We start from the raw sequence: 27,966 nt of genomic DNA, 5'->3' as shown, positions 1-27,966 counted from the left end.
TATAAGAAGAGGTTACAACCAAATAAGGAAAGTAGGGTATCGCTGACTAAGCATCCATGTCTACAGTACTACAATGGTAACTAGTAAATAACCAAGGTAAATAGTAAAACTAACTATGGTAATATCTACAATTCCCCTCAAGTTGGTGCAAATATATCGTACATGCCCAACTTGGAGACAAAAGTATGAAACACCTTCCAGAGAACAACCTTGGTAAACACATTAGCTAACTGACTTTCAAAACTTATAAAGGGTATGTAGATCGCCCCTTGTTTGAGCTTTTCTTTGATTAACTGCCTATTAATCTCAATATGCTTCGTTCTGTCATGCTGGACAAGATTTTTGGTAATACTGAAAGCAACTTGTTATCATTGTACAACCTCCTAGGATCTTAAAAGACAACTCTTAGATCACACAAGAGACTCTTAAGCTGCATCAGTTCACAAATCCTCAGGTCAATTGCACGATACTCAGCTTCTGCACTAGAATGAGACACAACATGTTACTTTTTACTTAGCCATGTAACTAGATTGTCCCCCCAAAAGGAACAATATCCAGACATAGATCTCCAATTATCAACAAATCCTTTCTCATCAGTATGAGTAAAAGCTTCTTTCTTCAGGTGCCCATTATTAGAGAAGAGAATACCTTTCCTAGGAGTGGGCTTTTAATATCTCAAAATTTGGTACATAACATTAAGATGAGATGTCCAGGGATCATGAACGAAGGCGGCTAACAATCCCTACAACATAGGTAATATCAGGCTTAGTGTGAGATAAATAGATCAGTCGGCAAACAAGTCTTTGGCACTGTTCTTTATCAACTGATTCACCCACTGTATTGTTGAGTTGATGATTGACCTCCATGGGAACATCTGTAGGCTTACATTCAAGCATAGCAGTCTTACTAAGGAGATTTAAAATATACTTACGTTGGGAGATGAAGATACCTCTATTGGATCTGGAAACTTCGATTCCAAGGAAATACCAAAGAGACCCTAAGTGTTTAGTTTTAAACTCTGCTACTAATAAGGCCATGGGATTGGAAATCTTGTCATCATTGTTCCCAAATCCCACTAATTGCTATACTGTCGACATAAACAATTAGAGCAGTAATCTGGTTACCTTTTCCTTTAATAAATAGGGTATGATCTGCTTGACTCCATCTGTATCCGAAGCTCTTCATAGCTCTCATGATCCCGCCAAAGCATGCGCTAAGGGATTTTTTTTTTTGCCATATAATGACTTCTTCAACTTACAAACACGACCAGTAGTAGATGGAAATGCAAATCCAGGGGGAAAATTTATATAGATTTTTTCTTCAAGACCCCCATTGAGAAATGCATTCTTGACATCCAATTGCTAAAGATTCCACCCCAGATTGGCATCAACGGACAATGGTGCCCTAATAGAATTCATCCTTACAACTGGTGCAAAAGGCTCTTGGTAATCAATGCCATAGGTTCGGGTGAAACCTTTGGCCACCAAGCGTGCCTTGTACCTCTCAACAGTCCCATCTGGCCTTTGCTTTACTGTAAAGACCCATTACACCCAACTAAGTTCTTCCCATGAGGAGGAGAGACAAGTTCCCAGGTACCATTTTTGTCTAATGCCAACATTTCCTCAACTATAGCATCCTTCCACTTTTGATCATTGATGGATTTTTTCCAACCCCGTGGAATAGTCATAGAAGACAACGAAGAAACAAGGGCCCTATAGGAGGGAGATGCTGATGCATAAGAAACAAAATGGGAAATAGGGTGTTGGGTACAAGAATGAACTCCCTTTCTAATAGCAATGGGACGTCCTCTAACAGAGCAACATATACAATATCAAGTATTTGAGACTCTAAGGGAGCACAGATATGATATCAAGTATGGGAGAAGTATTACCTGATAATGCCTGATTGAGTAAGATTGGAAAGAGGAGAGGGGACAAGAGTGGTGCCTAACTATGTCATTAGTAGCTTGAGAGCAGCCATTTGATATGGAGAGAATGGTGCAGTAGCAGGGGTATTGTCAACCAAGGTTGGAAATCTCGTTTCGTTTATCGAAATTTTGGCGAGTTATGTGTATTGTTTTTACTCAATTGCCTGTTTTGGTGGTCAAACGGCTATATTATGACTTGAAACTTTGTGGGGAGCTTTTTTTAAGCTTAATAAACATGCTTAGAACTTCAATTTGCAAAAATATTAGAACATGTTAGTGTTTTAGAGTTGCACCCTTGCTTGGCAGCAACCGAAGAACTGTTCTAGAGATTTTATGAACTATTGCTAGAACAAGATATAATATTATAATAAAACAAGTAAATAATGCATCCAAACCATGATTAAAACATACCTCAACATTAATTAACTAATATTTAGAGAACTAGAGTAATATAGTATGCAACTCCCTCGCTCCCAAGTCCTAATTATAGTCCTCCACTCCTGTCTTACTCTGAATTCTCCAAATGGCAATATCCCAAGTCCCAAACATATACAACACTAATCATAATGACTGTCTACTGGAAAGAACTACGATGGCCTGGCTGGATTTCATGCCCAGTACGATGGAGTTGATATGCATTTTTCTCTGACTGCACTACAAATGCATGCCACGTCATATTGTGAGAGAAGAATCGAACGAAGCCCTCCACAGCTGCCAAAAAAATTGAGTCATCTACATACTGAAGGTAACCTGTCCGAGGTTATATGTCAACACCATAGGATGAAGAACCTGCCATTGAGCTATTATCAACTGATGGTTCCGATAGCATGTACAACTGGGCTAGGTAGAAGAATAAGCTGTCCACAAAGCAACCACTATATGACTGTGAAGATGACTATCCCCTTTGCTCAAACTCATTCCGCCAATAGATGTAGATAGGCTATCAACATCTATACAATCTCATTACCTATCTCCACTGAATTGGTGACAAGGCCCTTTAGTGTAGCTTGAACTCCTCTCGCCACTTGGTTGACGTGCACCGTGATCAACATCTTGTGTGGCATACTCAACTGGCTCTCCCTAGTGAATTGCACCGGCTCTGGCTCTGGCTCTATCTCTAGCTCTAGCTCTAGCTCGACCTATTCATACTGCTCTTGAACTCCTTTAAATCTATCACCACCCCCACCCCCATTACTATCATCGCTGTCATTATCATTTCCACCATCACCATCACTATCATCACCACCCTCATCACTACCTACTGCATGAGTCTGGGTACGACCACCCAAGGGAGTGGACCAATCATCCCCATCTGAATCATCCCTACCAAGTGTGGGATTGAATGGTTGAGGGGTCTGTGAATGTATCCTTCCGTCTGTAGCCATATACTCATCCACATTGACCGCCATCTTTTGCACTACATATGGCTCCGGCCTACCTTGCGGCTGATCCATCAACGGCTCGCCTTTGTCCCTCACCCAGTCTACTAGCGGATCCTCTTCATCTGAGTCAATTTGAGAAACATTAGCAAGCTCGATCTGGCGCCTATCATTCTCTATAACCATACGTATGTGCTGTATCCTCAGTCTCATATTGTAGTGCATATACACCAAGTCATCGAGACATTCTGAACCTAATCCATTTCGCCTTTTCGAGTGGATGAGTGAAAATATACTCCAATTTCTCTCACAACCAGATGCAGATGATGTCTGTGCGAAGACTTTGATAGCAATCTTCCGGAATTCGATGTCGAACCCCCATACAACACCCACCATTCAGCTGCATTATAAGTTACAACAACTGCAAAAGATTATTTTTGTTTCAAAACACTTAACACTTGTATAATTAACATACTAAAATTTAGATTGCATACCAGCACTTGTACGACCCGCGAGTGTGGGGGCTCCAAAACTGCTGAATGCATCCCTCAATTCTTTCGTCTATAACAAATTTACAAATAGGAAATAGTTAACAACCATTGTACTGAAATTTAGATTCCTATAGTACTACAAAAATCACCTCAGTAATTGGCTGTGGCTTGTAGACCGGGCCTTCATTACAACTTGGCAACCACCTGCTTCACTGCTTCGAGAAGCTCTGGATTCAATGCAAGTCTATGGCTATACTGATACCTAGGGTTTAAACAGTATGTTGAAATTCGACAAAAAAAAAAAATATATATATATATATTATTGTCAATGACTCAATGTTAACATTTATGCATTTATATATCATATAAAAGAATGTCTTTAGCTTTGCTTGCCAGCCTTATGAAATGGATGCTTGAGTTGGCGCTCCCAACATTCTTCTAGTATGTTCACAAATTTCTTACTTCCGTGTGGATTGGCAGCATAGACATATTCTTGCATTATTTCCATAGCCACACACAGGCTTGACAAGGTGGGCTTGAAAACAGAATCCACCATCTTCAACACACCAATAATTGGTGACAAGATTTTCACCAATTTACCCAGTTGTGTCCAAAACTCATCTGATGAAATTGTTGCCTGCGTCACCCTACCACTAGGTGATCCTACTTCACTCCACCCAAACCACTCAGATGTAAACATGGATTGAAGACTGACTTTCTTTGACTCAAAACTCTTGAGTGCAATATAGTTGGTAGCAAATCTTGTGAGACCGGTCTTGACCAAGTCCCCCTCACACTGCTCTCTTAATAAGTTCAATGAAAACCTATGATTATATACAAATGTACTCACTTGCCTTGCCCTCTCAACCACAGTCTTCACAATTTTGAGTTTCCCTATATCCTTCAACATCAGATCAATGCAGTGTGTGGTGCACAAAGAATCTAAAAGAGTTGGAATATGTTGTTATTCATCATTTTCTGACTGGCTTTCTTCTAGTTGCTTCCATTGTTCATCCCAATTTGAATAATTTTCTCTATCCCAACTTCTTGCACAACCTCCTTCAAAGCTTATAGATGTATTCTGCATCCTTTGTTTCCTTGGATGCATCAACAAATTTCAGAAAAATTATTCTGCCATCACAATAAACCATAAAGTTGAAAATGGACTTTCTCGTGGGCCTTATCCAACCATCACACATTATGGTGACCCCGTAGCTCTCCCATAAAACCTTTAATTCATCTATATATGCTTTCAACTCTTTCTTCTCCTGTGGCAAATACACATTCATCGCCTCGTATGTAGTGGGCCCCTTTATCCCAGATACAACCTCCCTAACATAAGCCTTCATTGGCATTTGTTAGGATGCTATGAAATAACATCCACTTTGATACAACCTCCCTAACATAAGCCTTCATATTAGTCAACATCCCTTTATTTTACGTTGCTTAATGCCCTTTTTTTTTTTTTGTATCTATGGGGATCCTATTGTAGAACGGGGTTCACACGAGGTGGTTATCACTAGAGGTAGAGGTGGAGGTGAAGGTGGGGCAGCCCTTGTACTCTGTGTTCTTCTAAATGGAAAAGGAGGCTGTGAAGATCGACTACCTCCTGCTCTAGATGGTCCAACTCCTCTAGTTTGTCTACTTTTATCCTCCTCCTCATGAAGACTTTGTCAGCTCAATGCTTAGGCCCGCCACCGATTTCTACCCTATTCTTCAGCTGTATATCATTAGACACATAGATAGGGTCATGACTATCATCATCACTATCATCATCATAACGTTGCATAGGAGCATGTAGTGCCTCCTCAAATTCCATCCTTGCCTTTTCCTTCGTAACTTTCCTCTTATTTTCTCCCTTTTTGTCTTCAGCTATGGCCTTAGCAATATGATCGGGCACTTTAGTGCATATAGCCATATCTGAGCAATTTTCAACCAAATGTTGCTTAAATCTTGTGGCCTCATCACCCATAAACTTCTTATGATATTAGTTGCACTCTGTTTTCTTCTTATCGCCATTAATCGGCACTCCGTGTTTCCATGCAATCTCTCCACTATCACGACTCCTATCACGTCTCCCACCTTCTCTCCCTCTTCTCCCGCCCTTCTCATCGCCTCCTCTGTTAGCCATTATATATCACCCTAGTACTGATGCATACAAAAAAGAATATCATTATTAACTTACGAGTATATGGTAGCTACTTATGTTTTTTTATTATATAAAGTTATTGTTTAATCAATTTTAGAAAATATTTTAATGACATAATATAACAAAATCAAATATGGTATAACATAACAAGCATCATTTGCGCTTCAAAACACTTTAAAATTAGTCTCATATTTTTCAATTATTTTTAAAATCAAAACAGAATATTTTCCCTATTTTTTCATAATTTTAAAAAATGATTAATCTATTTATTCTTATTTTTCAAAAATTAAAATAAATATATATATATATCTGTTGGAAAAAATTTCGATCCGATAGAGTCGTGATTAGCCAATGGTGAGTAACATATATATAATTGAGTTCCATCAAATCTATATTAACCACCATTTTTTCAATTTAATGTTGATGGAATATGTATTTTTTAAACTAGAAAAATAAAAAATATTTATGAACAAAAAAAAAAAAAAAAAATCGATTCTGTGAGGTCGTAGATCAGCCTCTAGTGTCTAACATATCAAAATCTATCCATAACCAACATGTATATATGTTACTATTTAAAAAAAAATGGTTTTGGAGAAAGTGGTTTACCTTTTCAAGGCTTAGAAATGTATAGATATTCCACTTGGAGTGATCTTTAATGGAATAGATGTGATGATGTGGCAAACTACTTGGCAATGCACTGATTTTGTAACTTACAGCAATGAGGAGTTGAAATCTCGCTGAGACAGTTGAGTTGGAGTCAAAATTTCCACTCCTCACGAGATGGGGTATAAATAACACATGGATGTAACATATCTCGCCGAAATGTTACATGAAATTTCGGCGAGATACCGAAATTTTGACCGAAACTTAACCCTTTTTGCATTTCGTAGGTTGTTTTGACTCGGTAAAAGAAAAGCTGAGAATTCCGAGATATTGATGAGATTTCGAACTATGCTGTCAACAGTTTTGGATAGATGGGCATGGGAGCCTTGTTTTGTAGGTTTTCTATTACGACCACTGTTGTGACTGCAATAATCACACTAAACAGTCTCACGAGGAGGGCTTGGCCCTTAGAGGAGTCCTTATTGGCTGGAGTAGCCAGTAATGCGAAACGAACATGAACTTTGGGAGGGCATCATAACAGAAATATGATGATCCTCAAACTGAACCATGTTATATGCCTGTAGGAGAGTCAGAAAAGTGTCACAGCCTAGTATCTGCACCTTTACCTGATCATACATAGGGTTTAGACCCGTCAAAAATTCATAAACCCTTTCCATCTCTCTTTCCTCTTGGAAAGTACCAGCATCAACAGGGCCAACCATAGGGACTGGATGATAGAATTCCAATTGTTGCCATAGGGTGTGTGTAAGGTGTAATAATTAGCAGTAAGGGACAATTCCTTTTGGATAGTGGAAACCATACAATGAATCTTATGAATATGAGCATAGTTCTCTTGAAGAATTGGTCTGATGTACTGCATCCCATAATTCCTTAGCAGAGTTGAGCAAAACAAAGATGGGACTGATAGTAGGCTTCATTTAGTTGAACAAAGACATGAAAATGGCATCATTAGCTAACTAGGTGCTAGCAACGACAGTATCCGTGGGTTTGCATGTGTCCCCAGTGAGAAAGCTAGAGAAGTAGTTCCCACGATGGTTAGCAGGCAAGCATGAGACCACGTGAGATAGCTTTGACTATTAAGCTTGATTGGTCCAGGCTGGAGAGAGAGCTGGTTGACTGGATGACGACCACCTTGCATCCCGGAGTAGAGACCACTGCTGGCAGCATCAGTAGTAGCCATGCCTCAAAGAGAAGAGATGTGGAGGAAAGGGCATCAACACAAGTGGCACTTGCGGTGAGGCGCGTCCACTAGGGGAGGTTAATTGGCTGTGAGACTTTTCTCTTCCTTCGAAACAAGCTCATAACTTTGAGCGATCGTTTCTTCAATGATCACATCAATTCCTATGAACAATACCTTGAGTGGTTAAACTCCTTCATGTTCGAACTCAAGTACCAAAGGAGATCAGAGTACCAACACCTCTTCTAGGCGTAGATTGAATATCTTCAAATATCCTTGCATAGTACTTTACCAGTCATGCTTACAAGCAAAAGCAAACGCTTATATGCATAAAGAACTAGTGCTACTAGTTGCGGTTAAGGTAAAAATTTAAATGTTAGTAAAGCAAGTAAAATACTGAAAGGTAGTAAAGTAACTTACACAAAAAGGAGGTAGAGAGCAACTGAAAGACAAAATCGATTTATTGTGGTTCTGATCCTCCTCAATCCTACGTCCACTACCATATCCACCTAACCATGGATTTTCTCCACTATTTGATTCTTTTCCCAGACAAGAATCATGCCCTTATACCGAACCATCCCAGTCCTTTGGATTGGGACCCAGACCTACCATGACTAAAGATTTTTTCTAACACAACTACAGCCCTTCAGATTGTGCACCTGGTCCATGACCGAGGATTTCTTCCAACACAACCATAGTCCTTCGGGTTGTGCACCCAGGGTTTGACCGAGGATTTTTAGCCATGCACACTACGAAGGATTTCTTCCACGTAGTCCATGTACAATTGTGAGCTAGCTCCAAGCTCATCACCAAGTGCAACAAATGACTTATTTCTTCAAGTATGATAACTGCTCTTCTTTAGCTCAGCCGCATCCTTTGCCTTTCATCTTCAGCATGATATTTCCATAAAGCTTTTTGTCTTGTGAGAAGTTACCATCTAGTTTGGAAAACTTAAGTCCTTGTAGCTGTGACTCAAGCATTTATATAAGTACCCAACCATCCGTTTAGCTAGTTGTTAGAGTTAAGCTTAATTCATGTTGATTTTCAAGCACAAGAACTTAATGGGAAGTAATTAAACTTCGTCATTAACCAAGACTTCCCTAAGTTCCAAGGTGAACTAGTTGTTAGGCTCTTTGGACATCAATGAAGTTGCCTTGATAACTTATAATTTGATTATACACTAAGCCCTTTCATTTTAATGATTCAAATAACCACTTTTGAATCACCAAACCACTGTTCAAGGCTTACCGCCACGCACCACCACGGCTGACTGCAAAACACAAAGCTAAACTAATTAAGCTTCTGTCTAGACAGATGATCGCACAATTGACCGCCACTATCATTCGTAGGTTTATACTTAGAGATTTTTCATTCAGCTTTATCAACTGCAGCTTCACACGGATGATACTAGCTACTTGGGTTTTCATTTAGGTCTCACTACCTTAAGTGCTTTTCCTGATCTTTATCAGATCCATAAATCAAAATTACAGTAGATATTTGAATTTAATCTCTTCTAATCTTGATCTTCATGAAGGACACCACCTCTAGTGCTGATGTAAACTCGGAAGCTTCACTTGGTCACTTCATGGTTGTTGCGAATGATCGTAGTTTCTCACGATTGATTGACCTCAACAACTCTTCATCTTCTTCAACATGCTTTGCTTCTTAAGTTAGGATGTAAGGTTTGTGATTAACCAAGGTAGAAAGAGAGAAAGAGTGAGAGAAGAAGAAGAAAGGGTTGGAGAGGAAGAAGAAGAAGAAGGAAGATGGTAGAATGTGTGTTGTGAGTAAAGTCTCACTAACACCAATATATTACTTCACTAACATATTTAGAAGATATTACTCATACCTCCCTGAGGCGGGAATTACACACACCTCCCTAAGGAGGAAAAGGAAAAAATAAAACATAACTTGAAAAATTACTAAACTACCCTTAGAGTAACAGAACTAATATCTCTAACACTCCCCCTCAAGCTGGAGAATAAATATTATGCATTCCCAACTTGGACAGCATAGAACTGAACTGATGATGAAGAAAACCCTTTGTGAAGTTATTAGCCAGCTGATCTCCAGTCCTCACAAAAGGTGTGCATATGTAGTAAATGTCAATCTTCTCTTTAATGAAGTGTCTGTCCACCTTTATGTGCTTTGTCCTGTCATATTATACAGGGTTGTGGGCTATACTTATGGCAGCCTTGTTGACACAATAAAGCCTCATAGATGCCTTAGTACCAAATCTCAACTCTTGGACCAGCCTTCTCAACCAGAGAAGCTCACACACTCTATGAGCCATGGCTCTAAATTTTGCCTTTGCACTAGACCGAGCCACCATAGATTGTTTCTTTCTCCGCCAAGTAACTAGGTTTCCATCTACAAATGTGTAATAGTCTGATGTAGATCTCCTATCAAAGACTCAGCTAGCCCAATCTACATCAGTGAAGCCTTCTATCCTCATGTAGTCATGCTTGGAAAAAGTAGTCCTTTTCTTGGAGAGGACTTCAAGTACTGGAGAATGCGGTAAACCGTATCCAAGTGCCCACTATTGGGAGCATGCATAAATTGACTCACCACCCCCACTGCATAAGTAATGTCTAGACGTGCCGAAGATAAATAGATAAGCTTCCCAACTAGCCTTTGATACTTCTTTGCATCAACAAGAGAAAGGCCAACATCTTCCCCTAGCTTATGATTCTGCTCAATAGGAGAACTTACAGGTTTGCAGGCTAACATTTTGTTTCTTTTAGTAGGTCTAGAATAAACTTTCTTTGGCATATATTTATGCCCTTCTTGGATCTAGACACTTCAATCCCCAGGAAATACTTTATAGGTCGTAGATCCTTAATCTCAAACTGTTGGGCTAAGTAGTTCTTCAAATTGGTTATCTCAGCTCTGTCATCTCCAGTTACCACAATGTCATCAACATAGACAATCAGAGCTGTAATGGTGCCATTACTACACTTAGTGAACAGAGTGTGGTCAGCCTGACTTTGGGAATAACCATTCTTCAGGATGGCTCGTTTGAACCTTTCAAACCAGGCATTTGGAGATTGTTAAGACCATATAGAGCCTTCTTGAGAAGACACACCTTTCCTGCAACTGAAGGGAACTTAAAGGCAGGAGGAGTTTTCATATACACCTCCTCTTCTAAGTCGCCATGTAGAAAGACATTCTTCACATCCAATTGATACAATGGCCAATCCTTATTCCCTGCCAGAGATAAAAGGACCCTTATGGTGTTATGCTCAGCCACAAGAGCAAATGTCTCTTGATAGTCAATCCCATACACTTGACTGTATCCTTTTGCAACTAGCCTTGCTTTATACCTCTCAATATTACCATCTGACTGGTACTTGATTGTGTAGACCCACCTACATCCAACTAGAGTTCTCCTCCTTGGAAGGTCAACCAATTTCCAAGTACAATTTTTTTCAAGGGCCATCATTTCCTTAGTCATGGCTTACTTCCACTTAAGGTCAAACAAAGCTTCATAACCATTCATTGGAATAGAAGCAGATGAGAGAGCAATGGTAAATGCAACACTTGTACGGAAGAGAGAGTCATAGGAAACAAACTAGTCTATAGGATTAGTATAAGCTCTCTTTCCCTTCCTAATAGCAATAGGAAGATCTAACTCTGATGGGGAAGGAAGGATATTACCTAACTGAGGAGGGTGGATCTCAGGATTTAGATTAAAAAAACTCTTTGTTGGTCTTCTTGTTTCTCCTTGCTTATACAATAGTTATTTTTTCATTATCTGAACCTGAACCACCCCTTAAATGATCACCAACATCAGTAATATCCACCTCTTTGTGTTTCCCAATGTCAATCATAAAAGGAGAGAGGCAATGGGGAATGAAAAGGGATCTCATCAGTAGCCTTTTCACCTCCATTATGCTCCCCCTGAAAAGGATGCTGATGAAGGGAAAAAAAAGGTGCAGACTCAAGGAAGGTCACATCTTCAGAGAGAAGCCTTCGTTTAGAAGAAAGATGATAGCACTTATATCCCTTGGTAGTAGAGGAATAGCCAAGAAAGATACATTTAAGAGCCTTGGGGTCCAGTTTAGTCCGAGAAGACTTATTAACATGGATATAACAGATACACCCAAACACTTTGGGGGTGAAGAGAGAAGGAGACTGAGGAGACACGGTGTCCAAGGGAGTTTTGGAGCTAAGGAGTTGTGTTGGCATATGGTTTATCAAAAAAGTAACAGTAAGGAGAGCATCAAACCAAAAAGTTTTTGGAACATGCATGCCAAAGAGAAGGCTCCTACTGACCTCCAACAAGTGGCAGTTTTTCCTCTTAGCTACCCCATTTTGTTGGGGTGTACCAACATAAGCTAGCTGATGGATCATGCCATGATCAGTAAAAAAGTCTTGAAGACCACCATATATATACTCCCCCCCTTTGTCAGAACCAACAATTTTAATTTTAGTGTCAAACTGTGTACGTATCATATGATAAAAATTTTCAAAGGCATCGTACACATCTCTTGTGCTTCATTAGAACAGTCCAAGTAGCATGGGAAAAATCATCAACAAATGAAACAAAGTAACAAAAACCAAGTAATGAAGTAGTAGTAGAAGGCCCCAAAACATCAGAGTGCACAATGTGAAAAGGAATACTAGATCTATTACCATGATAAGGATAAGAAGAACGAAAATGTTTAACAAAAATACACAGTTTATAATGAAAAACTTGGGAACTAGGAAAAGAAGTAAATAAATGAGGTAACTGTTTCCTCATAACAATAAAAGATGGATGTCCTAAACGTTGGTGCCACAACATCATAGAATCCACAGAACTGCTATCAGTATGTCGGCACACATAAGATTGTTTTGTAACCAAAAAAGGTGATTGAGGTTCAAGTAGGTAGAGTCCTTTCTCCTCACCCCCACTGCCAATAATCCTCTTCATCACCAATTCCTGAAAGAGACAATGAGAAGGAAAAAAAGTGACACAACAGTTTAGGGATTTTGTTAGGTGACTCACAGATAAGAGATTAGTGGCAATATTAGGGACATGAAGAACATAATCAAGGAAAATGGAAGATGTAATAGGAATGCTACCTTTATCAGAAATGGAAGAGAGGGAGCCATCGGCAACCGTGACCTTATCTTTACCAGAACAAATAGAATAAGTATCATAATAACGGGACGTACCAGTCATATGATCTGTAGCATTGGAATCAATGACCCAAGATGGAGTTGTGGAAGGGGTAGACGAGGAAGCTTGCAAGGCGGAAGCTGAGGAATGTAGCACTATAAGTGAAGAAGATGATGAGCCTCCCAGTTGAGACAGGACCTTGCGGAATGGTGCAATATCCTCGCTAGTAAGGGAACTGTGCTCTGCCTATGTGCTAGGACTAGACCATGTAGTAGCATAATCAACCTGAACATTGTGGGGTCTAGCTCCCCCACTATGTCCACCACAAGCACCACTAGAACCACCACGCATGCTAGGACGATGATCATGAAGAACTCGGCATCTCTCTTTGGTGTGCTCAGACTTCCCACAATGATCACATCATCTGTCATCTCCACCAGGTGGGCCTTGGCCGCTGCCGCCACCCGCCAATCTCTCTGGGAGCTAATAGTAAGAGCTGACCGCTTAAGAGGAGGGTATGTTCCATAGCCACCCGCCTAGTCTCCTCACTCTGCAAATAGCTACACATTTCATCAAGGGATGGAAGTGGATACCGGCCCAATATTTGTATCCGGATCGGCTCATACTTGGGATTCAACTCACCAAGCAGAATAAGAACCCGTTCCTTTTTAAGTGTCCGGTAAACCTTAGCTTCATCCTCAAGATTGAATAGTTGGAGGTCCCTATAGTGATCATACTCTTCCTAGAGACTAATGATAATGTTGTAGCACTCAGAAATGGTCATATCCCCTTACTTCATGCCAATGACTTTCTGAAGTAGTTGACAAACTATGGCTGAGTCACCTACTCGGTTAAAAGTTTTAGTAACACTGTCCTAAACATCCTTGGCAGTTTCTTTCCTCATAAACATTCTTCTAATCTCATGGTTCATGGAAAAAATCAGCCATGTCCATAGTTGTCACGGCACCAAGGCAAACCATGGCAGTGGAGGGTTGTCTAAGCGTTTAAGCGAGAAGGCGCCCGCCTTAAGGAGAACAAGGCAACCAAGTATTATTTTTTATTTTTCCTATTTTCTAACACTATTTAGTAAGCTATATATACTTTATATCATAAAAAATCAAGATTAAGCAACATCAAGTCATTAAAAATCAACATTTAGCTATATTAAATTATAAAAAATTAACATTAAGTCATATTAAGTTATAAAAAATCAACATGTAGAGAAATGCTCTTGTTCTATAATAAGTTTGATTGGTCAAATGATTTTATTTTTACATGAGATTTTTTGTGTTAGTTAAAACATAAAACCATTACTTAAATTTGAGTTGTAATGACAAAGTTATGCTCTGGTCAAACTTAATTTTAAGGGCACGAATACTGTTAAAATTGCCTGAATGAAAATAATTTTATGGATATCAAAACAAAATATTATTTTACCGGACTTTTGGTTTTTAACAATGTTTTAACATGATAGAATTTATAAAATTTTCATAATTAAAAAAAACCCCAGCATTTAAAAGTTGAAAATCACCCCTATAACCAAAATCCAGTTTTTGTTCTTGGACTGGGTGGTTGACTTTTTATCTTTTTGGAAATTTGATTTTTAATCTATTTTTATTGGATTCAAATAGGGGGTATTTGCTTATTTATGAATAATATCTTAAGTAAATGAAATAACAAATATAAAAAATATTTACTAAAATGATATTTAGCATAAATAAGTGTCAAAACACAAGGCAACTGTCGCCTAGGCCCCAGGCAAACCGCTTGGACGCTTAGCCTTGACAACTATGGCCATGTCATAACAGTGGAGTTTTCAGTCTCTCACTTTGCATATGTCAGGGCATCTGGGTTAGAAGCCTTGATAGTACCTATAACATACCCTAGCTTTCCCCTACTCCGCAAGGAAAGCTTCACAAGTTGAGCCCAATCCAAATAGTTGGTGTTGTCTAGCTTCACAATAGAGATCTGAGTATTGGGTTATCACAAAACATAGGAGTAGGAGGAGCACTACTCGATGCACTGGCTGAAACATCACCAAAGAGAGCTCCATGTCCACTCTCTTCAGACATGTTGTGGATAAGGAATCACAAACACAATGGGGAGTACAAACTCTACCCAAAAATTCCTTCCCAGATACTATAAAGAGATAAATCCCACAAAGGGAAGAAACACTATGCTAAAGGAAAAACAAATCAAGGCATACTTTAAGAGAAGCAAGATATGTCATAACACTCGACACGACCTAACAAATACAGCTCCAACACAGCCGAAATCCGTCATAAAACACATTTGGAAGTCAGCAGGGAAAAAAAAACAGGGGAGGCGATACTTGAACATAGTAGAAAAAGAGGTTGTGAGCTCACAACTCCCTCCCTTTAGAACCGAGAGCTTAGGGGCCTAGTAAAGAGGCCTTGGGCGATTCAAATGGGGCATGCACCACCCCCAGTGGTGGCAAGATGAGAGAGAAAGAAGGTTCACAAAAAAGAGAGGGCAGTAACCATGGGTTGCCCAGAAATTGGTTCTAACAGCTCCTCAACTGCCTCAATCCTTCTAAAAAACTCCTCAAGAGTTTGCTTTGACCTTCTTTCAAGCTCATCTCATAAATACTTCAAGCCTTTTCACATAGTGATCTCTTCCTTGGAACCCCTTTGTAACCTAGGGTTCCAAAGAGAGAAAATAGGAGGGAACTTGTAATCTGACTCTCAAACCAAGATGTTATGCTCTGATATCAAGTTAGAATGTAAGGTTTGTGATTAACCAAGGGAGAAAGAGAGAAAGAGTGAGTGAAGAAGAAGGGGTTGGAGAGGAAGAAGATGAAGAAGGAAGATGGTAGAATGTGTGTTGTGAGTAAAATCTCACTAACACCAATATATTACTTCACTAACATTTTTACAAGATATTACATGTACTTCCCTAAGGAGGGAATTACACACATCTCCCTAAGGAGGAAAAGGAAAAAATAAAACATAACGTGATAAATTATTAAACTACCCTTAGAGTAACATAACTAATATCTTTAACACTTTACTCCAGGGAATATCCTCATTGAATTGGTTGCTCTGCTCTTCACATGTCTCACACACATGTTAGAACACTCAAAACTAAAGATTAGTTGCCACTGCTCTGCACATGCCTTACACACATGTTAGAACATCCAATCACATCAACAATGGTTTTCATATCCAAAACATATCTATACAACTGAAAGATCTCTTTAGATTAAACAATTGTTAAATAAATATTGAGTTTCATTCAAAATTGGTGCCACACAAGGTTTAAAGTATCGGTGTCGGCTATCGTATCGGAAGGTGATTTTAAGAGATGTATCATATCGTATCAGAGAGATATAAGATACTCTAAAGATTTGTATGAAAACGTTCAGGATATATGCAAAATACAGTTTTGAAACATAAAACACTATATTATATTATGTATAAAAATGAGAGCAAAGTACGATGAAATAAGTGCATTCATTTGATTTTGTATGAAGGATGAGGTTTATTACATGTATTATACCAATTTTTTTAGGTATTATATTAGTACTGTATCGTATTGTTCCATAAAGATTTGATAAGATGCTTAAAACGTTGGTCCAAGAAAAACATTGGTTATTAAGTATGCTAGGTTTGCTTTAACAATAATGATAAGCCAAGGTAATCCAAACATGTTATACATTTCCACAGTTCAATCGGGATGCCATCTGGTTCTAATGCTGTCCCTATTTCAATTTTCTCAATGTATCTTAAACCTTATATGAGTAGAGATCATAGTTCATTGGAAGTATCCTTATTTACCATCTTCTTAGCGCTGTTCACTCCTCCTAAGCCAGCATCCCCTTTGTGGTTCTCATTTAATACTTGTTGAAGATGATTTTCATCTCTCCATGATGGTCTTACCTTCAGAAGAACTCTTTCATCATCACTCTTAATTCTTTAACACATTTAGCAAACCATTTGTCTTTTGAGTTTATATTATTTCTGTAATTTTTTTCTTGCATCTTCTTACCATCCATGATACCCTCACTTGTGACAAAAGCACATCAATGTGCTAGTGATGTTAACTGATAACTGTTTCCTTTTAACTTTCGGTAACTTCTTCTAGATTCTTCTTTTTTCTTACCTATTCACATGCCATTTAACTAAAGCTATAACCTCTGCTGCCTATTGGAATTCATGATTCCACCATTATGTTTCTTTAAACAATAGGTTATCTCCTCTAGATTTTCTGAAAAACTCTAAATGATACTTAATTTTTGCCTTTTACAGTACATAATGCATGGAATGCTAGTTCACATTTTTTCCCTCTTTGTTGTAGTATAAACTATAAAGACTTGAAGCTGTTGTTGCATGCAGCTCTCACGCGACCCTCCTTGTGAGAAGAAGGTCCATGTAGCTCCTAATTGATGCATTTTTAAAAAGTCACCAAATGTAGCTATTACAACCATAGTTGTCAAGGCGTCGCCTAGGCGTCCGGGCAGCCTAGTTGGAGTCTGAGTGACTGTCGCCTTATTGCACTGGCTTCTTACTGCAAGGCACAATACTTATTTATGTCACATATCATTTAAATTACATAAGATATTATTCGTAAATAAGAAAATAGCCCTATTTGAATCCAATAAAAATAGTTTGAAGATCAAATTCTAAAAGGATAGAAAGTCAACCTCCTAGTCCAACACCCGGTCTAAGAAATATAACTGAATTTTTGGTTGTATGTGCAAATTTCAACTTTCAAATCCTAAGGTTTTTCTTAATTCTGAAAATTGCATTAATCTTATTATGGTAAACATTGCTAAAAACTAATAGTCCATTAAAATAATAATTTTTTTGATATCCATAAAATTATTTCCATTTAAGTAATTTTAACAGTGTTCACGCACTTTAAAATAAGTTCGGCCAGAATATAACTTTGTCATTGAAAATCAGATTTAAGTAAATCTTAGACTTGTTGGAAAATTGGTTTTATACTCTACCTAATACAAAATGTTTCATGTAAAAATAAAATTATTTGACCAGTCAAATTTATTATTGAATAAGCACATTTCTTTAAATGTTGATTTTTTACGACTTAATGTTAATTTTTAATGATTTGTGTGGCTTAATGTTGAGTTTTGATGACTAGATGTGGTTTAATGTTGATATGTTGATGATACAAGGTATATGTAGCATACGTTAGAAAAGAGGGAAAATAAAAAATAACACTTGGTCTCCTTAGGCGCCTAAATGCTTAGGTAGCCCTCTAACGCCTTGGTTCACCTTGGTGCCGTGACAACTATTATTACAACTCAATTTGCATGAGAAAGTTTAGAAAAACAAATGTTATTTCATGCAAATGTTTTGGAGCCAATGCGCAAGTGTAGTAAAAACATGACATGTGAATTTTGTGGTATATCTTTATTTGGGTTTTATTTTTTAAATTTGGTATACATTCTCTAACATGATCTTTGTAATACTTATCATATTAATATGGTGGCTCACGGGCTGACCTATGTTACTCTTTCTCTCACATCCCATTATAAATCTTCCTCTTTCATGCTATATTGTGAAAATCTAAACAGAAATCATATTTACTTGGACTATTTTCTATCACTGTGATAATTCTCAAAGCTTCTGCTACAGTTCGATAGCGCAAACTGCATTTACTAACACTAGCAAAGTTAACTTATGTTTTCATTGTTAATTTTAGGCTGTCGAATTTAGCAGATTAGTTGGTTCACTGAAGCCAGAAGAACCCGACGATGTGATTGTGTCTGCCTGTCAGAAGCTTACTGCTTTTTTTCATGTGCGCCCAGAGCAAAAAATTGTTTATGTTACACAACATGGTTTGCTTCCTCTGATGGAACTGCTTGAAATTCCTAAAACTCGTGTTAGTATGCTTTCTGAGGGCTCTATCTCCTATTTTCAATCATTGGCAATAGTATCGAACTTTGCAATTTAAATCAGTAACGAGCCCAAGTGTGAGGTTATGAATGTTCTGTGAAATTGCAGATTATATGTTCTGTGCTTCAAATGATAAATCATATAATCAAAGACAATACTGATTATCTAGAGAATGCTTGTCTTATTGGCCTGGTAAGTATCTCCTGTTGGACCTTCATTGAGACCCATTAGTGTTGTAATTGTGACATGTCAATAATCTAAAAGTTGGATTGGTTTCTAAGAAAATATTGGTGGAGTATGATTTTAGCCATTTGATTTATAGAATTTTGTGTTGAAAGACAGGATGGCAGGATCATACGTCAGTTTGGGACTCATGTCCTTCTTGTGGAACTCAGTGAATGGTTTGACTTAACCTCATCATGGGCACCCTGAAACTGTTGGGCTACGAGAAGGACAAATGCCATTATCTATCTACTCTTTCTCTTCCACTTGACAATTTTTTCTGCTTCAAGAACTGAGACATTCTTCTAGTGTGAGTAGCCAATGCCATAGTGATTGTGAAATTTGCAGATACCCGTTGTGATGAGTTTTGCGGCTTCTGATCGTCCTCGGGAAGTTCGTATGCACGCTGCGTATTTCTTGCAGCAGCTTTGTCAGTCTAGGTTTGGATCTTCTCTTACATTCCTTCTTGTCTACCCTCATTCCAGTGCATCAGTTTTTATTGGATTAGTCATCTAGAATTAATCTTGCTAGATTTTGTTGTACAGCTCATTGACACTGCAGATGTTCATTGCTTGCCGTGGAATTCCTGTTTTGGTGAGCTTTCTGGAAGCTGATTATGCAAAATACAGGTTTGTACTTATTCGTATCATGTGTTGGATGTTCTTCTCATTCAAGGTCTAGATGCTCAAATGACTGGCCTTCAATTTGGCCCTTCTGTGGGTCGTATGGGAATTGCATGCGTTGCCTAGGTGTCCAGGTGGCTCCGCCTGGTCTGGCACCTTGTTGGTACCACCTTGAATTTCTTCCAACTCGATCACCTTGCCATGATGACAACTATGGGGTTATCCTTGGTGCATGTGTTAAGCTGGAAAGTCTTTGGAGGTTCTTATCACTTACCGGGCTGAAACTCATCATCACTTCCTAACCACCAACGACTGACTGCTGGCTGCTTGTCAAACTGGAAAGGAAAAATGCATAGGACCCTATGGACTAGCTCTAATTTATTAACTTGTTCTGGACTGCTTTACTGTCAGTATTTAACAATTTCAATTATACAACAACAATAATTTCAATGATATGATGGTTAAACTGCTGTGCGTTTCTTTTGTTTTCTCTTAATGTTTGTAAGAGTGTAAGATTACTCTTCAGTTGTTGAATTTGGAAATTTTGCCTCATTATTTGTTTTATCTAACCGTATTAATTAGTTTCTTCTACGTATCCAGGGAAATGGTTCATCTAGCTATTGATTGCATGTGGCAGGTCTTCATGCTCCAGCATTCAACACCCAGAAATGATTTCTGTCGCATAGCTGCGAAGAATGGTATACTTTTTAGGCTTATTAACACCCTTCACAGCTTGAATGAGGCAGCTCGGCTAGCTTTTGTTTCTAGTGCCAGTGGGTCTATTCCTGCCAATGGTTCAGCTCAACGACCTCGTTCTGTTCCATTGGATTTTAATCATCCTGTTTCTGCACACTGTGAAATGCCACCTTCTGGTGCTGATCTACCTGATATGCTGAAGTTCCGGAATGGAATCACTGATCATCCTTCTTCCCTATCTGGAACATTAGAGCCATTACTTGCTTCTACTTCCCAGTCTCAAAGATCAGATATCAACCGATCTGATGCCGGATATTTTCCTGGGGACACTGATAAACCCCAGTCTATCAATGTTATAATGGAAGCTTCAGTTCAGTCTCCGGAGCCAACAGGTATAGAGAATGTTGGGAATCGACCAATCAAGGACTCCACTTTGAAAGACTTTGAACACTTGGACCTACAAAAATCTGATCAATCTTGGACAGAAGCTGACCTTCTTAGACAACAGCGAATCAATAGTGCTATCAATAGAATATCTATTGATAAGCCTCTAAAACAATTGGAAAATGCATCAAATAGGGCCCCCACCACATCAGCTGATCAGCGAGACCAGGTTCGACCTCTTCTTAGCCTGTTAGAGAAGGAACCTCCATCTAAACATTTATCTGGTCAGCTTGAGTATGTGCGCCACTTCTCTGGGTTGGGCCGGCATGAAAGTATACTGCCTCTGCTACATGCATCTACCGAAAGGAAACCAAATGGTGAGCTAGATTTCCTGATGGCAGAATTTGCAGGTAATTTGTTTTACGCTTCCTATATTGCAGTAGATTTTTTAAAGTAATTTATAGAACTTCTTGTTATTCATGGTTTAACTAAAATATATTCATAATTGAGGAAGGGTGGACCTTGGCGCAATGGTAAGGTTGCTCCATCGCGACCCAGTGGTCACCGGTTCAAGTCAGGAAACAGCCTCTCCTAGAAGTGGGGGTTAAGGCTGCATACTTTATGACCCTCCCCAGACCCTGCAGTGGCGGGAGCCTCGTGCACTGGTTATGCCCTTATTTATCTTTGTAATCAAGTATTTGTTTGCCATTCCTTTATTAGGCAAGGAGTTTGGGGACCTTTTATATATTGGTAAAAGTATTCATTCGTGGTTTAGCAGAGGTTTCTGGACGTGGAAAAGAAGGTTGCAATATTGACCGTACTCCAAAACTTTCACATAAAACAGTAACTAAGAAGGTAGGACCACCAACACCAAATGAGGGAGCTGTCTCAATATCTGGGGTTGCATCTCAGACTGCGTCAGGCATACTCTCTGGCTCAGGTGTTTTAAACGCTAGACCAGGAAGCACAACATCTTCTGGTTTACTTTCTCATATGGTATCAACATTGAATACTGATGTGACTAAGGAATATCTTGAGAAGGTTGCTGACTTGCTTCTTGAGTTTGCTCAAGCAGACACAACTGTCAAATCCTACATGTGTGGCCAAAGCTTGCTCAGCCGTCTTTTCCAGATGTTTAATAGAATAGAGACTCCTGTTCTTTTGAAGGTTAGTTCAAAATCTAACTCGATAATATTGCTTTCAGCTCATTTAAATATTTTAGATGCCAGCATATAAATTGCAGCTCTATTTCTTTTTCCCACTGTAGTTATTGAAGTGTATAAATCATTTGTCTACCGATGCAAACTGTTTAGAGAATCTTCAGCGGGCAGATGCAATCAGACATTTGATTCCAAACCTTGAACTCCAAGAAGGGCTTCTTATTTCTCAAATACAGCATGAAGTGAGTACTACCAATTATTACTGGATTGACGCATGCAACATTTTCAATGTTGTTGAGCTGAAATTTGAATTTTTGGAAAGAAACTGAAATTATTGATGGGGGTAAACCCCTGTATAAGCTAGTAAATACGGTTGAAGCCTCTTTAAAAAAATTCTATTTACTTATTCTGATTTCCAACTTTGATCTCTACTTTGTTTTATAACATTTTAGTAATAAAACATGAAGCAGGGGTGATGCATGTGTGCTGGTTGTATTCTTTTTTTCTCCTCTAAAGAAAACCCGCTTTACTGAGGCTGAGGCAGTATTTCATCCCATGGCATTGCAGAATTTAGCCACTGCCCTCACCAGCTAATTTTCTAACCCAATGTGTTAATTGCACTCTGTTGAAGCATGACTTAGCAACCGAAAAACACTAAAAGATGATTTTATCACCTCTGGGATATGAATAGCATTGAGATTTGGACTTGGAGAAATAATTAGTTATTGCAGACATCTTTGAACAGACTAAGTCTTTAGCTCTATCACTGAACGAGAATATGATCTTTCTTAGGGTCTGGACCATGATTGCTTTCTGAGTTATACTAAAGTTCATTTGGTTATCATAAGGCCTGTACAGTGAAATCTTCTCTTATTTAGGAAGAAGGTGCCAAACATTGAGACAGCTTAAGCCTGAAATACTTTTGAACCAATAGCTTCTGTCTTTCTTTTTTTTCACAACCTATTAAACCCATTACAGAATATAGAAAATAAGGGAAGTTGGTCCCGTATTGTAGTTTCAGCTTTAATGAAAGTTTACTGCCTCAGTATGCCTGTGTTGAACAGTAATAGATTGTTTTCTTTTATTATTCCTTTAAGCCTATGATGTTCTTTAATTTAGTTATAGTTTAAGCTTGACTTGCAAATCAGTCTCTTAAAAACTACAAAGTGGTCCACGTTGTCATGGTGAGAGTTTACTGCAGTCTATTGACTAATTATGTAAAAGCATTTAAACTAAAGCTCTCTCCCTTTCACTGCTTTTATATTTGTATGGGATGTCTAGCCCTACTTACGTTCCATTTAGTTAAAGTTTAATCAGAGTATAGGAAAGCAAGGTGGAAATCTGCCTCTGCAATCGAGCTCTTTGGTAGTAGTTCAAGGTATCTTTTGATTACCGATTGATGATTCTTTCTGACTAATAATCCCATTATTGAAGGTCCTTAAGGCATTGTTCAATCTCTGCAAGATAAACAAGAGGAGACAGGAACAAGCTGCTGAAAGTGGGATTATTCCACACTTGATGCGTTTCATCATGTCAGATTCACCATTGAAACAATATGCTCTACCTTTACTGTGTGATATGGCCCATGCTTCCCGTAATTCCAGGGAGCAATTAAGAGCCCATGGTGGATTGGATGTGTACCTGAGTCTATTGGATAATGAGCTATGGTCAGTGACAGCATTGGATTCTCTTGCAGTCTGCTTGGCCCATGACAATGACCACAGAAAAGTAGAACAGGCTTTACTGAGAAAGGAAGCTGTCCACAAATTAGTGAAGTTCTTCCAAGGCTGTCCACAACAATATTTTGTGCACATATTGGAACCCTTCTTGAAAATGATCACGTATGCCTCTCTCTCTCACTCTCTCTCTCCAGATTGTGTTCTTCTTAAGATATCCAAATATATGCCTGCCAGCAAGTTGATTGGGGAACCTACGCTTTGTCGGCTCAATATTGAAATGTCTATATACCATTTTTATCCGAAAGATGTTTGTTTATTTGTGAAGATATCTAATATACTTATTGAATACACTGTAAACCAATATTACTAACAGTGTAAATCTCGGGTTTCAACCGATCGACGAAATTTAGGTCGAAATTTCCGAAACCTGGTCAAAACCAGGTATACATCATATACGTCATTCTCTGCTTGCAAGTCAAGCTTGTCAAGAGAATATTTCAGCATGTGAGAAACTTGCCCCTTTTTCATGGGGATTTACCCATCACAGAGATGCACGGAGGAACTGAACGAACTTCGCGTTGTTAGGTGCTCAATTTTCCCATTGAGGCCGAACCTAAACCTGTGCTTGAGAGTTTTTTCTTGGCTATTGCTAGAAATTTGGGCTAAAATTTCTAAATTCCAAGATTTGGGCCGAAATGTCCTAAATTTCCAAAATTTCCCAAATACCTGGCTTCGTCTCAGGTTGGGTCGAAACCTTTGAAATGTGCAAAATGTTGGTCGAAATTTCTGAGATTTAGAACTATGGTTATGGCTATGTGGAAAGCAATGGACCAACTACTAGAAGAGGCAATTAGGAGATGTTTTGCTGCAAAAAGTTAGTGAATTATTCTCCCAGTCTGCTATTATAGCCTGACCTATCATTGTACTCTTCCTGATTTTTCTTCAACTTTTGACATCTAGTCATGTCAAATTTTGGCATTGGAGCCCTAGGTGGTGTTGTATCTCATCCAAGGCCAAGGGGCTACTCCTACAACCATGAACTGATTTCTGTTTCTCTTTTAATGTTTTGACTAACCAATTTATTTTTGGAATACAGTAAATCATCCCGGATAAATACAGCATTGGCTGTTAATGGTTTGACACCATTGCTTATTGCAAGGCTTGACCATCAAGATGCTATAGCTCGTCTTAATCTACTCAGGTTAATAAAGGTGATGGTTTTTTCCACTTCTTTCCCTAGGCACTATTTGTGGTTTTCTTGCCCCAGTATGCCATGTACTTCATGTCTCACTTGGTTTATATTAGTAGTATGATATGTATAGACGTGGTATGACATTTTCCTTCTGTGTGATTCTGTTTTGCTGGGGGCTACTTATTGTGGGTGGATGATGCTGTGAATTTCTTTAAGATCGTGCCACATCCTTTGTTATTACTTGATTGGAAGATCGTGCCAAGAGAATCCTCCGCTGCAGAATAGAGATTGCACCTTGAGAGCAAGGGGACACCCTTGGCCCTAACTTTTTCATCTGTTGATGGTGTAGCTTCATCTAAAAATTGATTGGAGAGGCTGAAGAAATTTTCCCACACTATCGACGACCAAGAGACCTTTGGCTTCATTGCACGCATCACCTCCCAGACAGATTTGAGTCATTTGACTGAGAAACCCCCTGAAGGATTTAAACTCCAAGAGCACACATCTTCTATAGGATAAGAGGGAACCCTAATCGGTGAAGCTGAAGTGAAAACCGCATTCAGAAGCTGAGACTCCACCTACAGAAAGTTCCACTGGAAACATGAATGAAATCTGAGGAGTGCCTCAAAACCTGTAAAAACTGATGCTTCCAGGTTAGACATCTCAATAATGGATGAATCCCCCAGCCATCTATCCCTCCAAAATTAATTTTTTTCACCATTACCCACTGTCCACCTTTCCCTACTAGGAACAAACTTCCACATCCGCTTCATGCCAGGCCAAACCGAAGATGATTTATAACCTTTATTTACTGACCCATCTTTATTAACGAACCTAGCATGAAAAGAACTACTCCTACCATCTTCTTATGCTTTATCCGTCACACCAGTTTTCTAATCAAAGCTTTGTTGACGTCCCTTAATTTTCTAATTCCCAGGCCAGCTTCAGACATATGCCCACAGACGTCCTCCCATTTTACTTAAATTTTCTCCACGTCCCCCATCCAGATGAAATTCCTCATCCATTTCTTGATGTTTTTACCAGCGACTCCAGCCATCAGTAGATGGAAAAATTATGAATTGGAATACTCGAACTCATTGATTAACGAGCTCAACCCTACTAGGCATAGACAATAGCATTCCCTTCCAACCCATCATATGACCTTTTGTCTTACCCATCATGGGGACTACAAGCTCCTTTCTCACCTTGTGTTTGAAAATCTCTACGCACAGATGGAGAATAGAAAAGAGCAGACTGGGACCCCCCAAAAGATCTGAAATTCTTTGCTTTCGAATAGGATCAATGCTACTAATTTAAACTGTGAATAGGGTTGGTTTATACTAATTTGAGTTTATTATTGAAGCGTGTTTTGGTATTAGGTGTAAGCATAGTTGTCAAGATGTTGCCTAGACGCCAGCTTTGCATCCAAGCAGTTTTTTTGGGTCTAGGTGATTGTCACTTTAGGGAAAAAGTAAATGACTTTGTAATTTTCTCTCCATTTTCTTGAGATATTATCCATTAATAGCAAACACCCCCTAGATGAATCTAATAAAAATAATATTCTACTTCCAAAAGGATAAAAAGTAAACTCCCCAATTCACAAATAAAAAACTGAATTTTCAGTTGTAGTGGCGATTTTCAACTTTCAAAAACTAGGTTTTTTATCAAATATAAAAATTTCATAAATCTTGTTGTGATAGAACATCACTAAAAACCAAAAAGAGCGACAAAGTAATATTTAAAAAATTTATTTCCACTCAAGGTGATTTTAATTAGCATTTGCACACATAAAATAAGGTTTGACCAGAACATTACTCCTATAAAATAGTCCAGATTTAAGCAACCTTGTTTTTGTCGGAAAGCTAGTTTTGTGCTCTGCCTAAAAAAAAATCTCATGTAAAAATAAAACATTTGTCCAGTCAAACTTATTAGAGAGCGAGAACATTTCTCTAAATTGAGAGCATTTTAATTACTTAAAGATAAGATCATATTTTTCCAAGAACAATATAAACCAAATGTGAGACTAGGTATACCAAGACAACGATCATTTGCAAGAAAAGTATAAACCAAATGTATCTTTTGATTGTTTCAAATTTTCAATAGTTTGGTTCTTCAGTTCTACCGTCTTCTAGTTCCATGTTGATTTTTTGATGACTTGATGTGGCTTAATGTTTATTTTTTATGACTTGATGTGGCTTAATGTTGATTGTTTTGATATAAGATATATATTGTAGCATATTGAATAATGTTAGAAAAGAGGGGAAATAAATAAATAACACAATGTGCTTCAGTCTCCTAGGCATGTGCCTAAGTGCTTAGGCACCTCTCTCACCACCTTGGGTCACCTTGACAGCTATGGGTGTAAGAATGTCATTTTACTCATACCTTGCTTTATTCCTTTTTGTAGTGTTTGTAATATTGAAAATCCTTTCTACAGCAAAAATTTCCTGGTACCATGTTTATGATTTTGGAACCTTGTGATGACATGACATTTTAATATGGTCTTCCGAGCTTCTATCTGGTCCATTTCTGACAATGTGCTCACCATAACTGTTGCAGGCTGTTTATGAGCACCACCCACGGCCAAAGCAACTCATTGTTGAGAATGATCTGCATCAGAAGCTTCAAAACCTCACTGAGGAGCGCAGAGAACACTCTGGAGGCCAAGTCTTGGTGAAACAGATGGCCACAGCACTGCTTAAAGCACTTCATATCAACACTGTTCTGTAAATTCAGCTCTCACGACTTTTGCTTCTCCCTCACATGCATGTATTTTATTGTTAGCAAAAATGTAAATACTGTTCTCCCTTTTTCTTTTTTACTTTCTTATTTCTCTCTTAATGTGGAGGATGCTTGATTTGGCAATGCCTTCAATTTACTGGGATGCCATGACCCCATCCCCTTGTATCTTTACTGGTTTTCAACTTGGCTTAGTTTTTATATGTTATCAACATATCATGGTTATGAAAACGTACTTCTTTTGGTGAGATTTTTTGTAAGATTTTTTTCTTCTCCCGACAAATATAGTCTCCCTGATAAAATAATGCAATGGATATTGCTACTTCATTTTCCCAATAGAGAAAAAATAAATAGAAAAGATCTGCACACAAATGGAAAGAAATAATAATGGTTTTGTTGGGCCTAATTAGCAATGTAATGTCAAGATTGAGGGTTTCAATCAGTTCAGGTTAAGAAGTAGATGAACTTTTGATTATTAGTCTTGGGAAATAAACTGTCGTGTCTTTTGAACACGTATAAATACATTCCCCACCCCCTTCTC

The 27,966-nt window shown here is 38.4% G+C and overlaps 1 protein-coding gene across 5 annotated transcripts in view; it reads left to right on the top strand.

Moving 5' to 3' along the window:
- LOC122076790 (MAP3K epsilon protein kinase 1-like) overlaps positions 1–27,673 on the top strand; it is a 48,813-nt gene extending 21,140 nt beyond the window's left edge. For 4 of the 5 annotated variants that reach the window (XM_042642341.1, XM_042642343.1, XM_042642342.1 and 1 more), the window contains 10 exons: positions 18,537–18,716; positions 18,839–18,922; positions 19,301–19,392; positions 19,498–19,581; positions 20,176–21,065; positions 21,431–21,822; positions 21,923–22,057; positions 23,250–23,656; positions 24,591–24,705; positions 27,246–27,673. In XM_042642341.1, coding sequence (XP_042498275.1) covers positions 18,537–18,716; positions 18,839–18,922; positions 19,301–19,392; positions 19,498–19,581; positions 20,176–21,065; positions 21,431–21,822; positions 21,923–22,057; positions 23,250–23,656; positions 24,591–24,705; positions 27,246–27,416 — 2,550 coding nt within the window. In that variant the 3' untranslated portion in view covers positions 27,417–27,673. The remainder of the gene's footprint in view (positions 1–18,536; positions 18,717–18,838; positions 18,923–19,300; positions 19,393–19,497; positions 19,582–20,175; positions 21,066–21,430; positions 21,823–21,922; positions 22,058–23,249; positions 23,657–24,590; positions 24,706–27,245) is intronic. The other variant, XM_042642340.1, reaches the window with a different exon arrangement.
- Positions 27,674–27,966: the final 293 nt, after the last annotated feature.

Source organism: Macadamia integrifolia, chromosome 4 (assembly GCF_013358625.1).
Source record: "Macadamia integrifolia cultivar HAES 741 chromosome 4, SCU_Mint_v3, whole genome shotgun sequence".
NCBI classification, from domain to species: domain Eukaryota; kingdom Viridiplantae; phylum Streptophyta; class Magnoliopsida; order Proteales; family Proteaceae; genus Macadamia; species Macadamia integrifolia.
The sequence above is the reverse complement of the archived record's forward strand: the minus strand, read 5'-3'. Positions and strand labels throughout refer to the sequence as shown.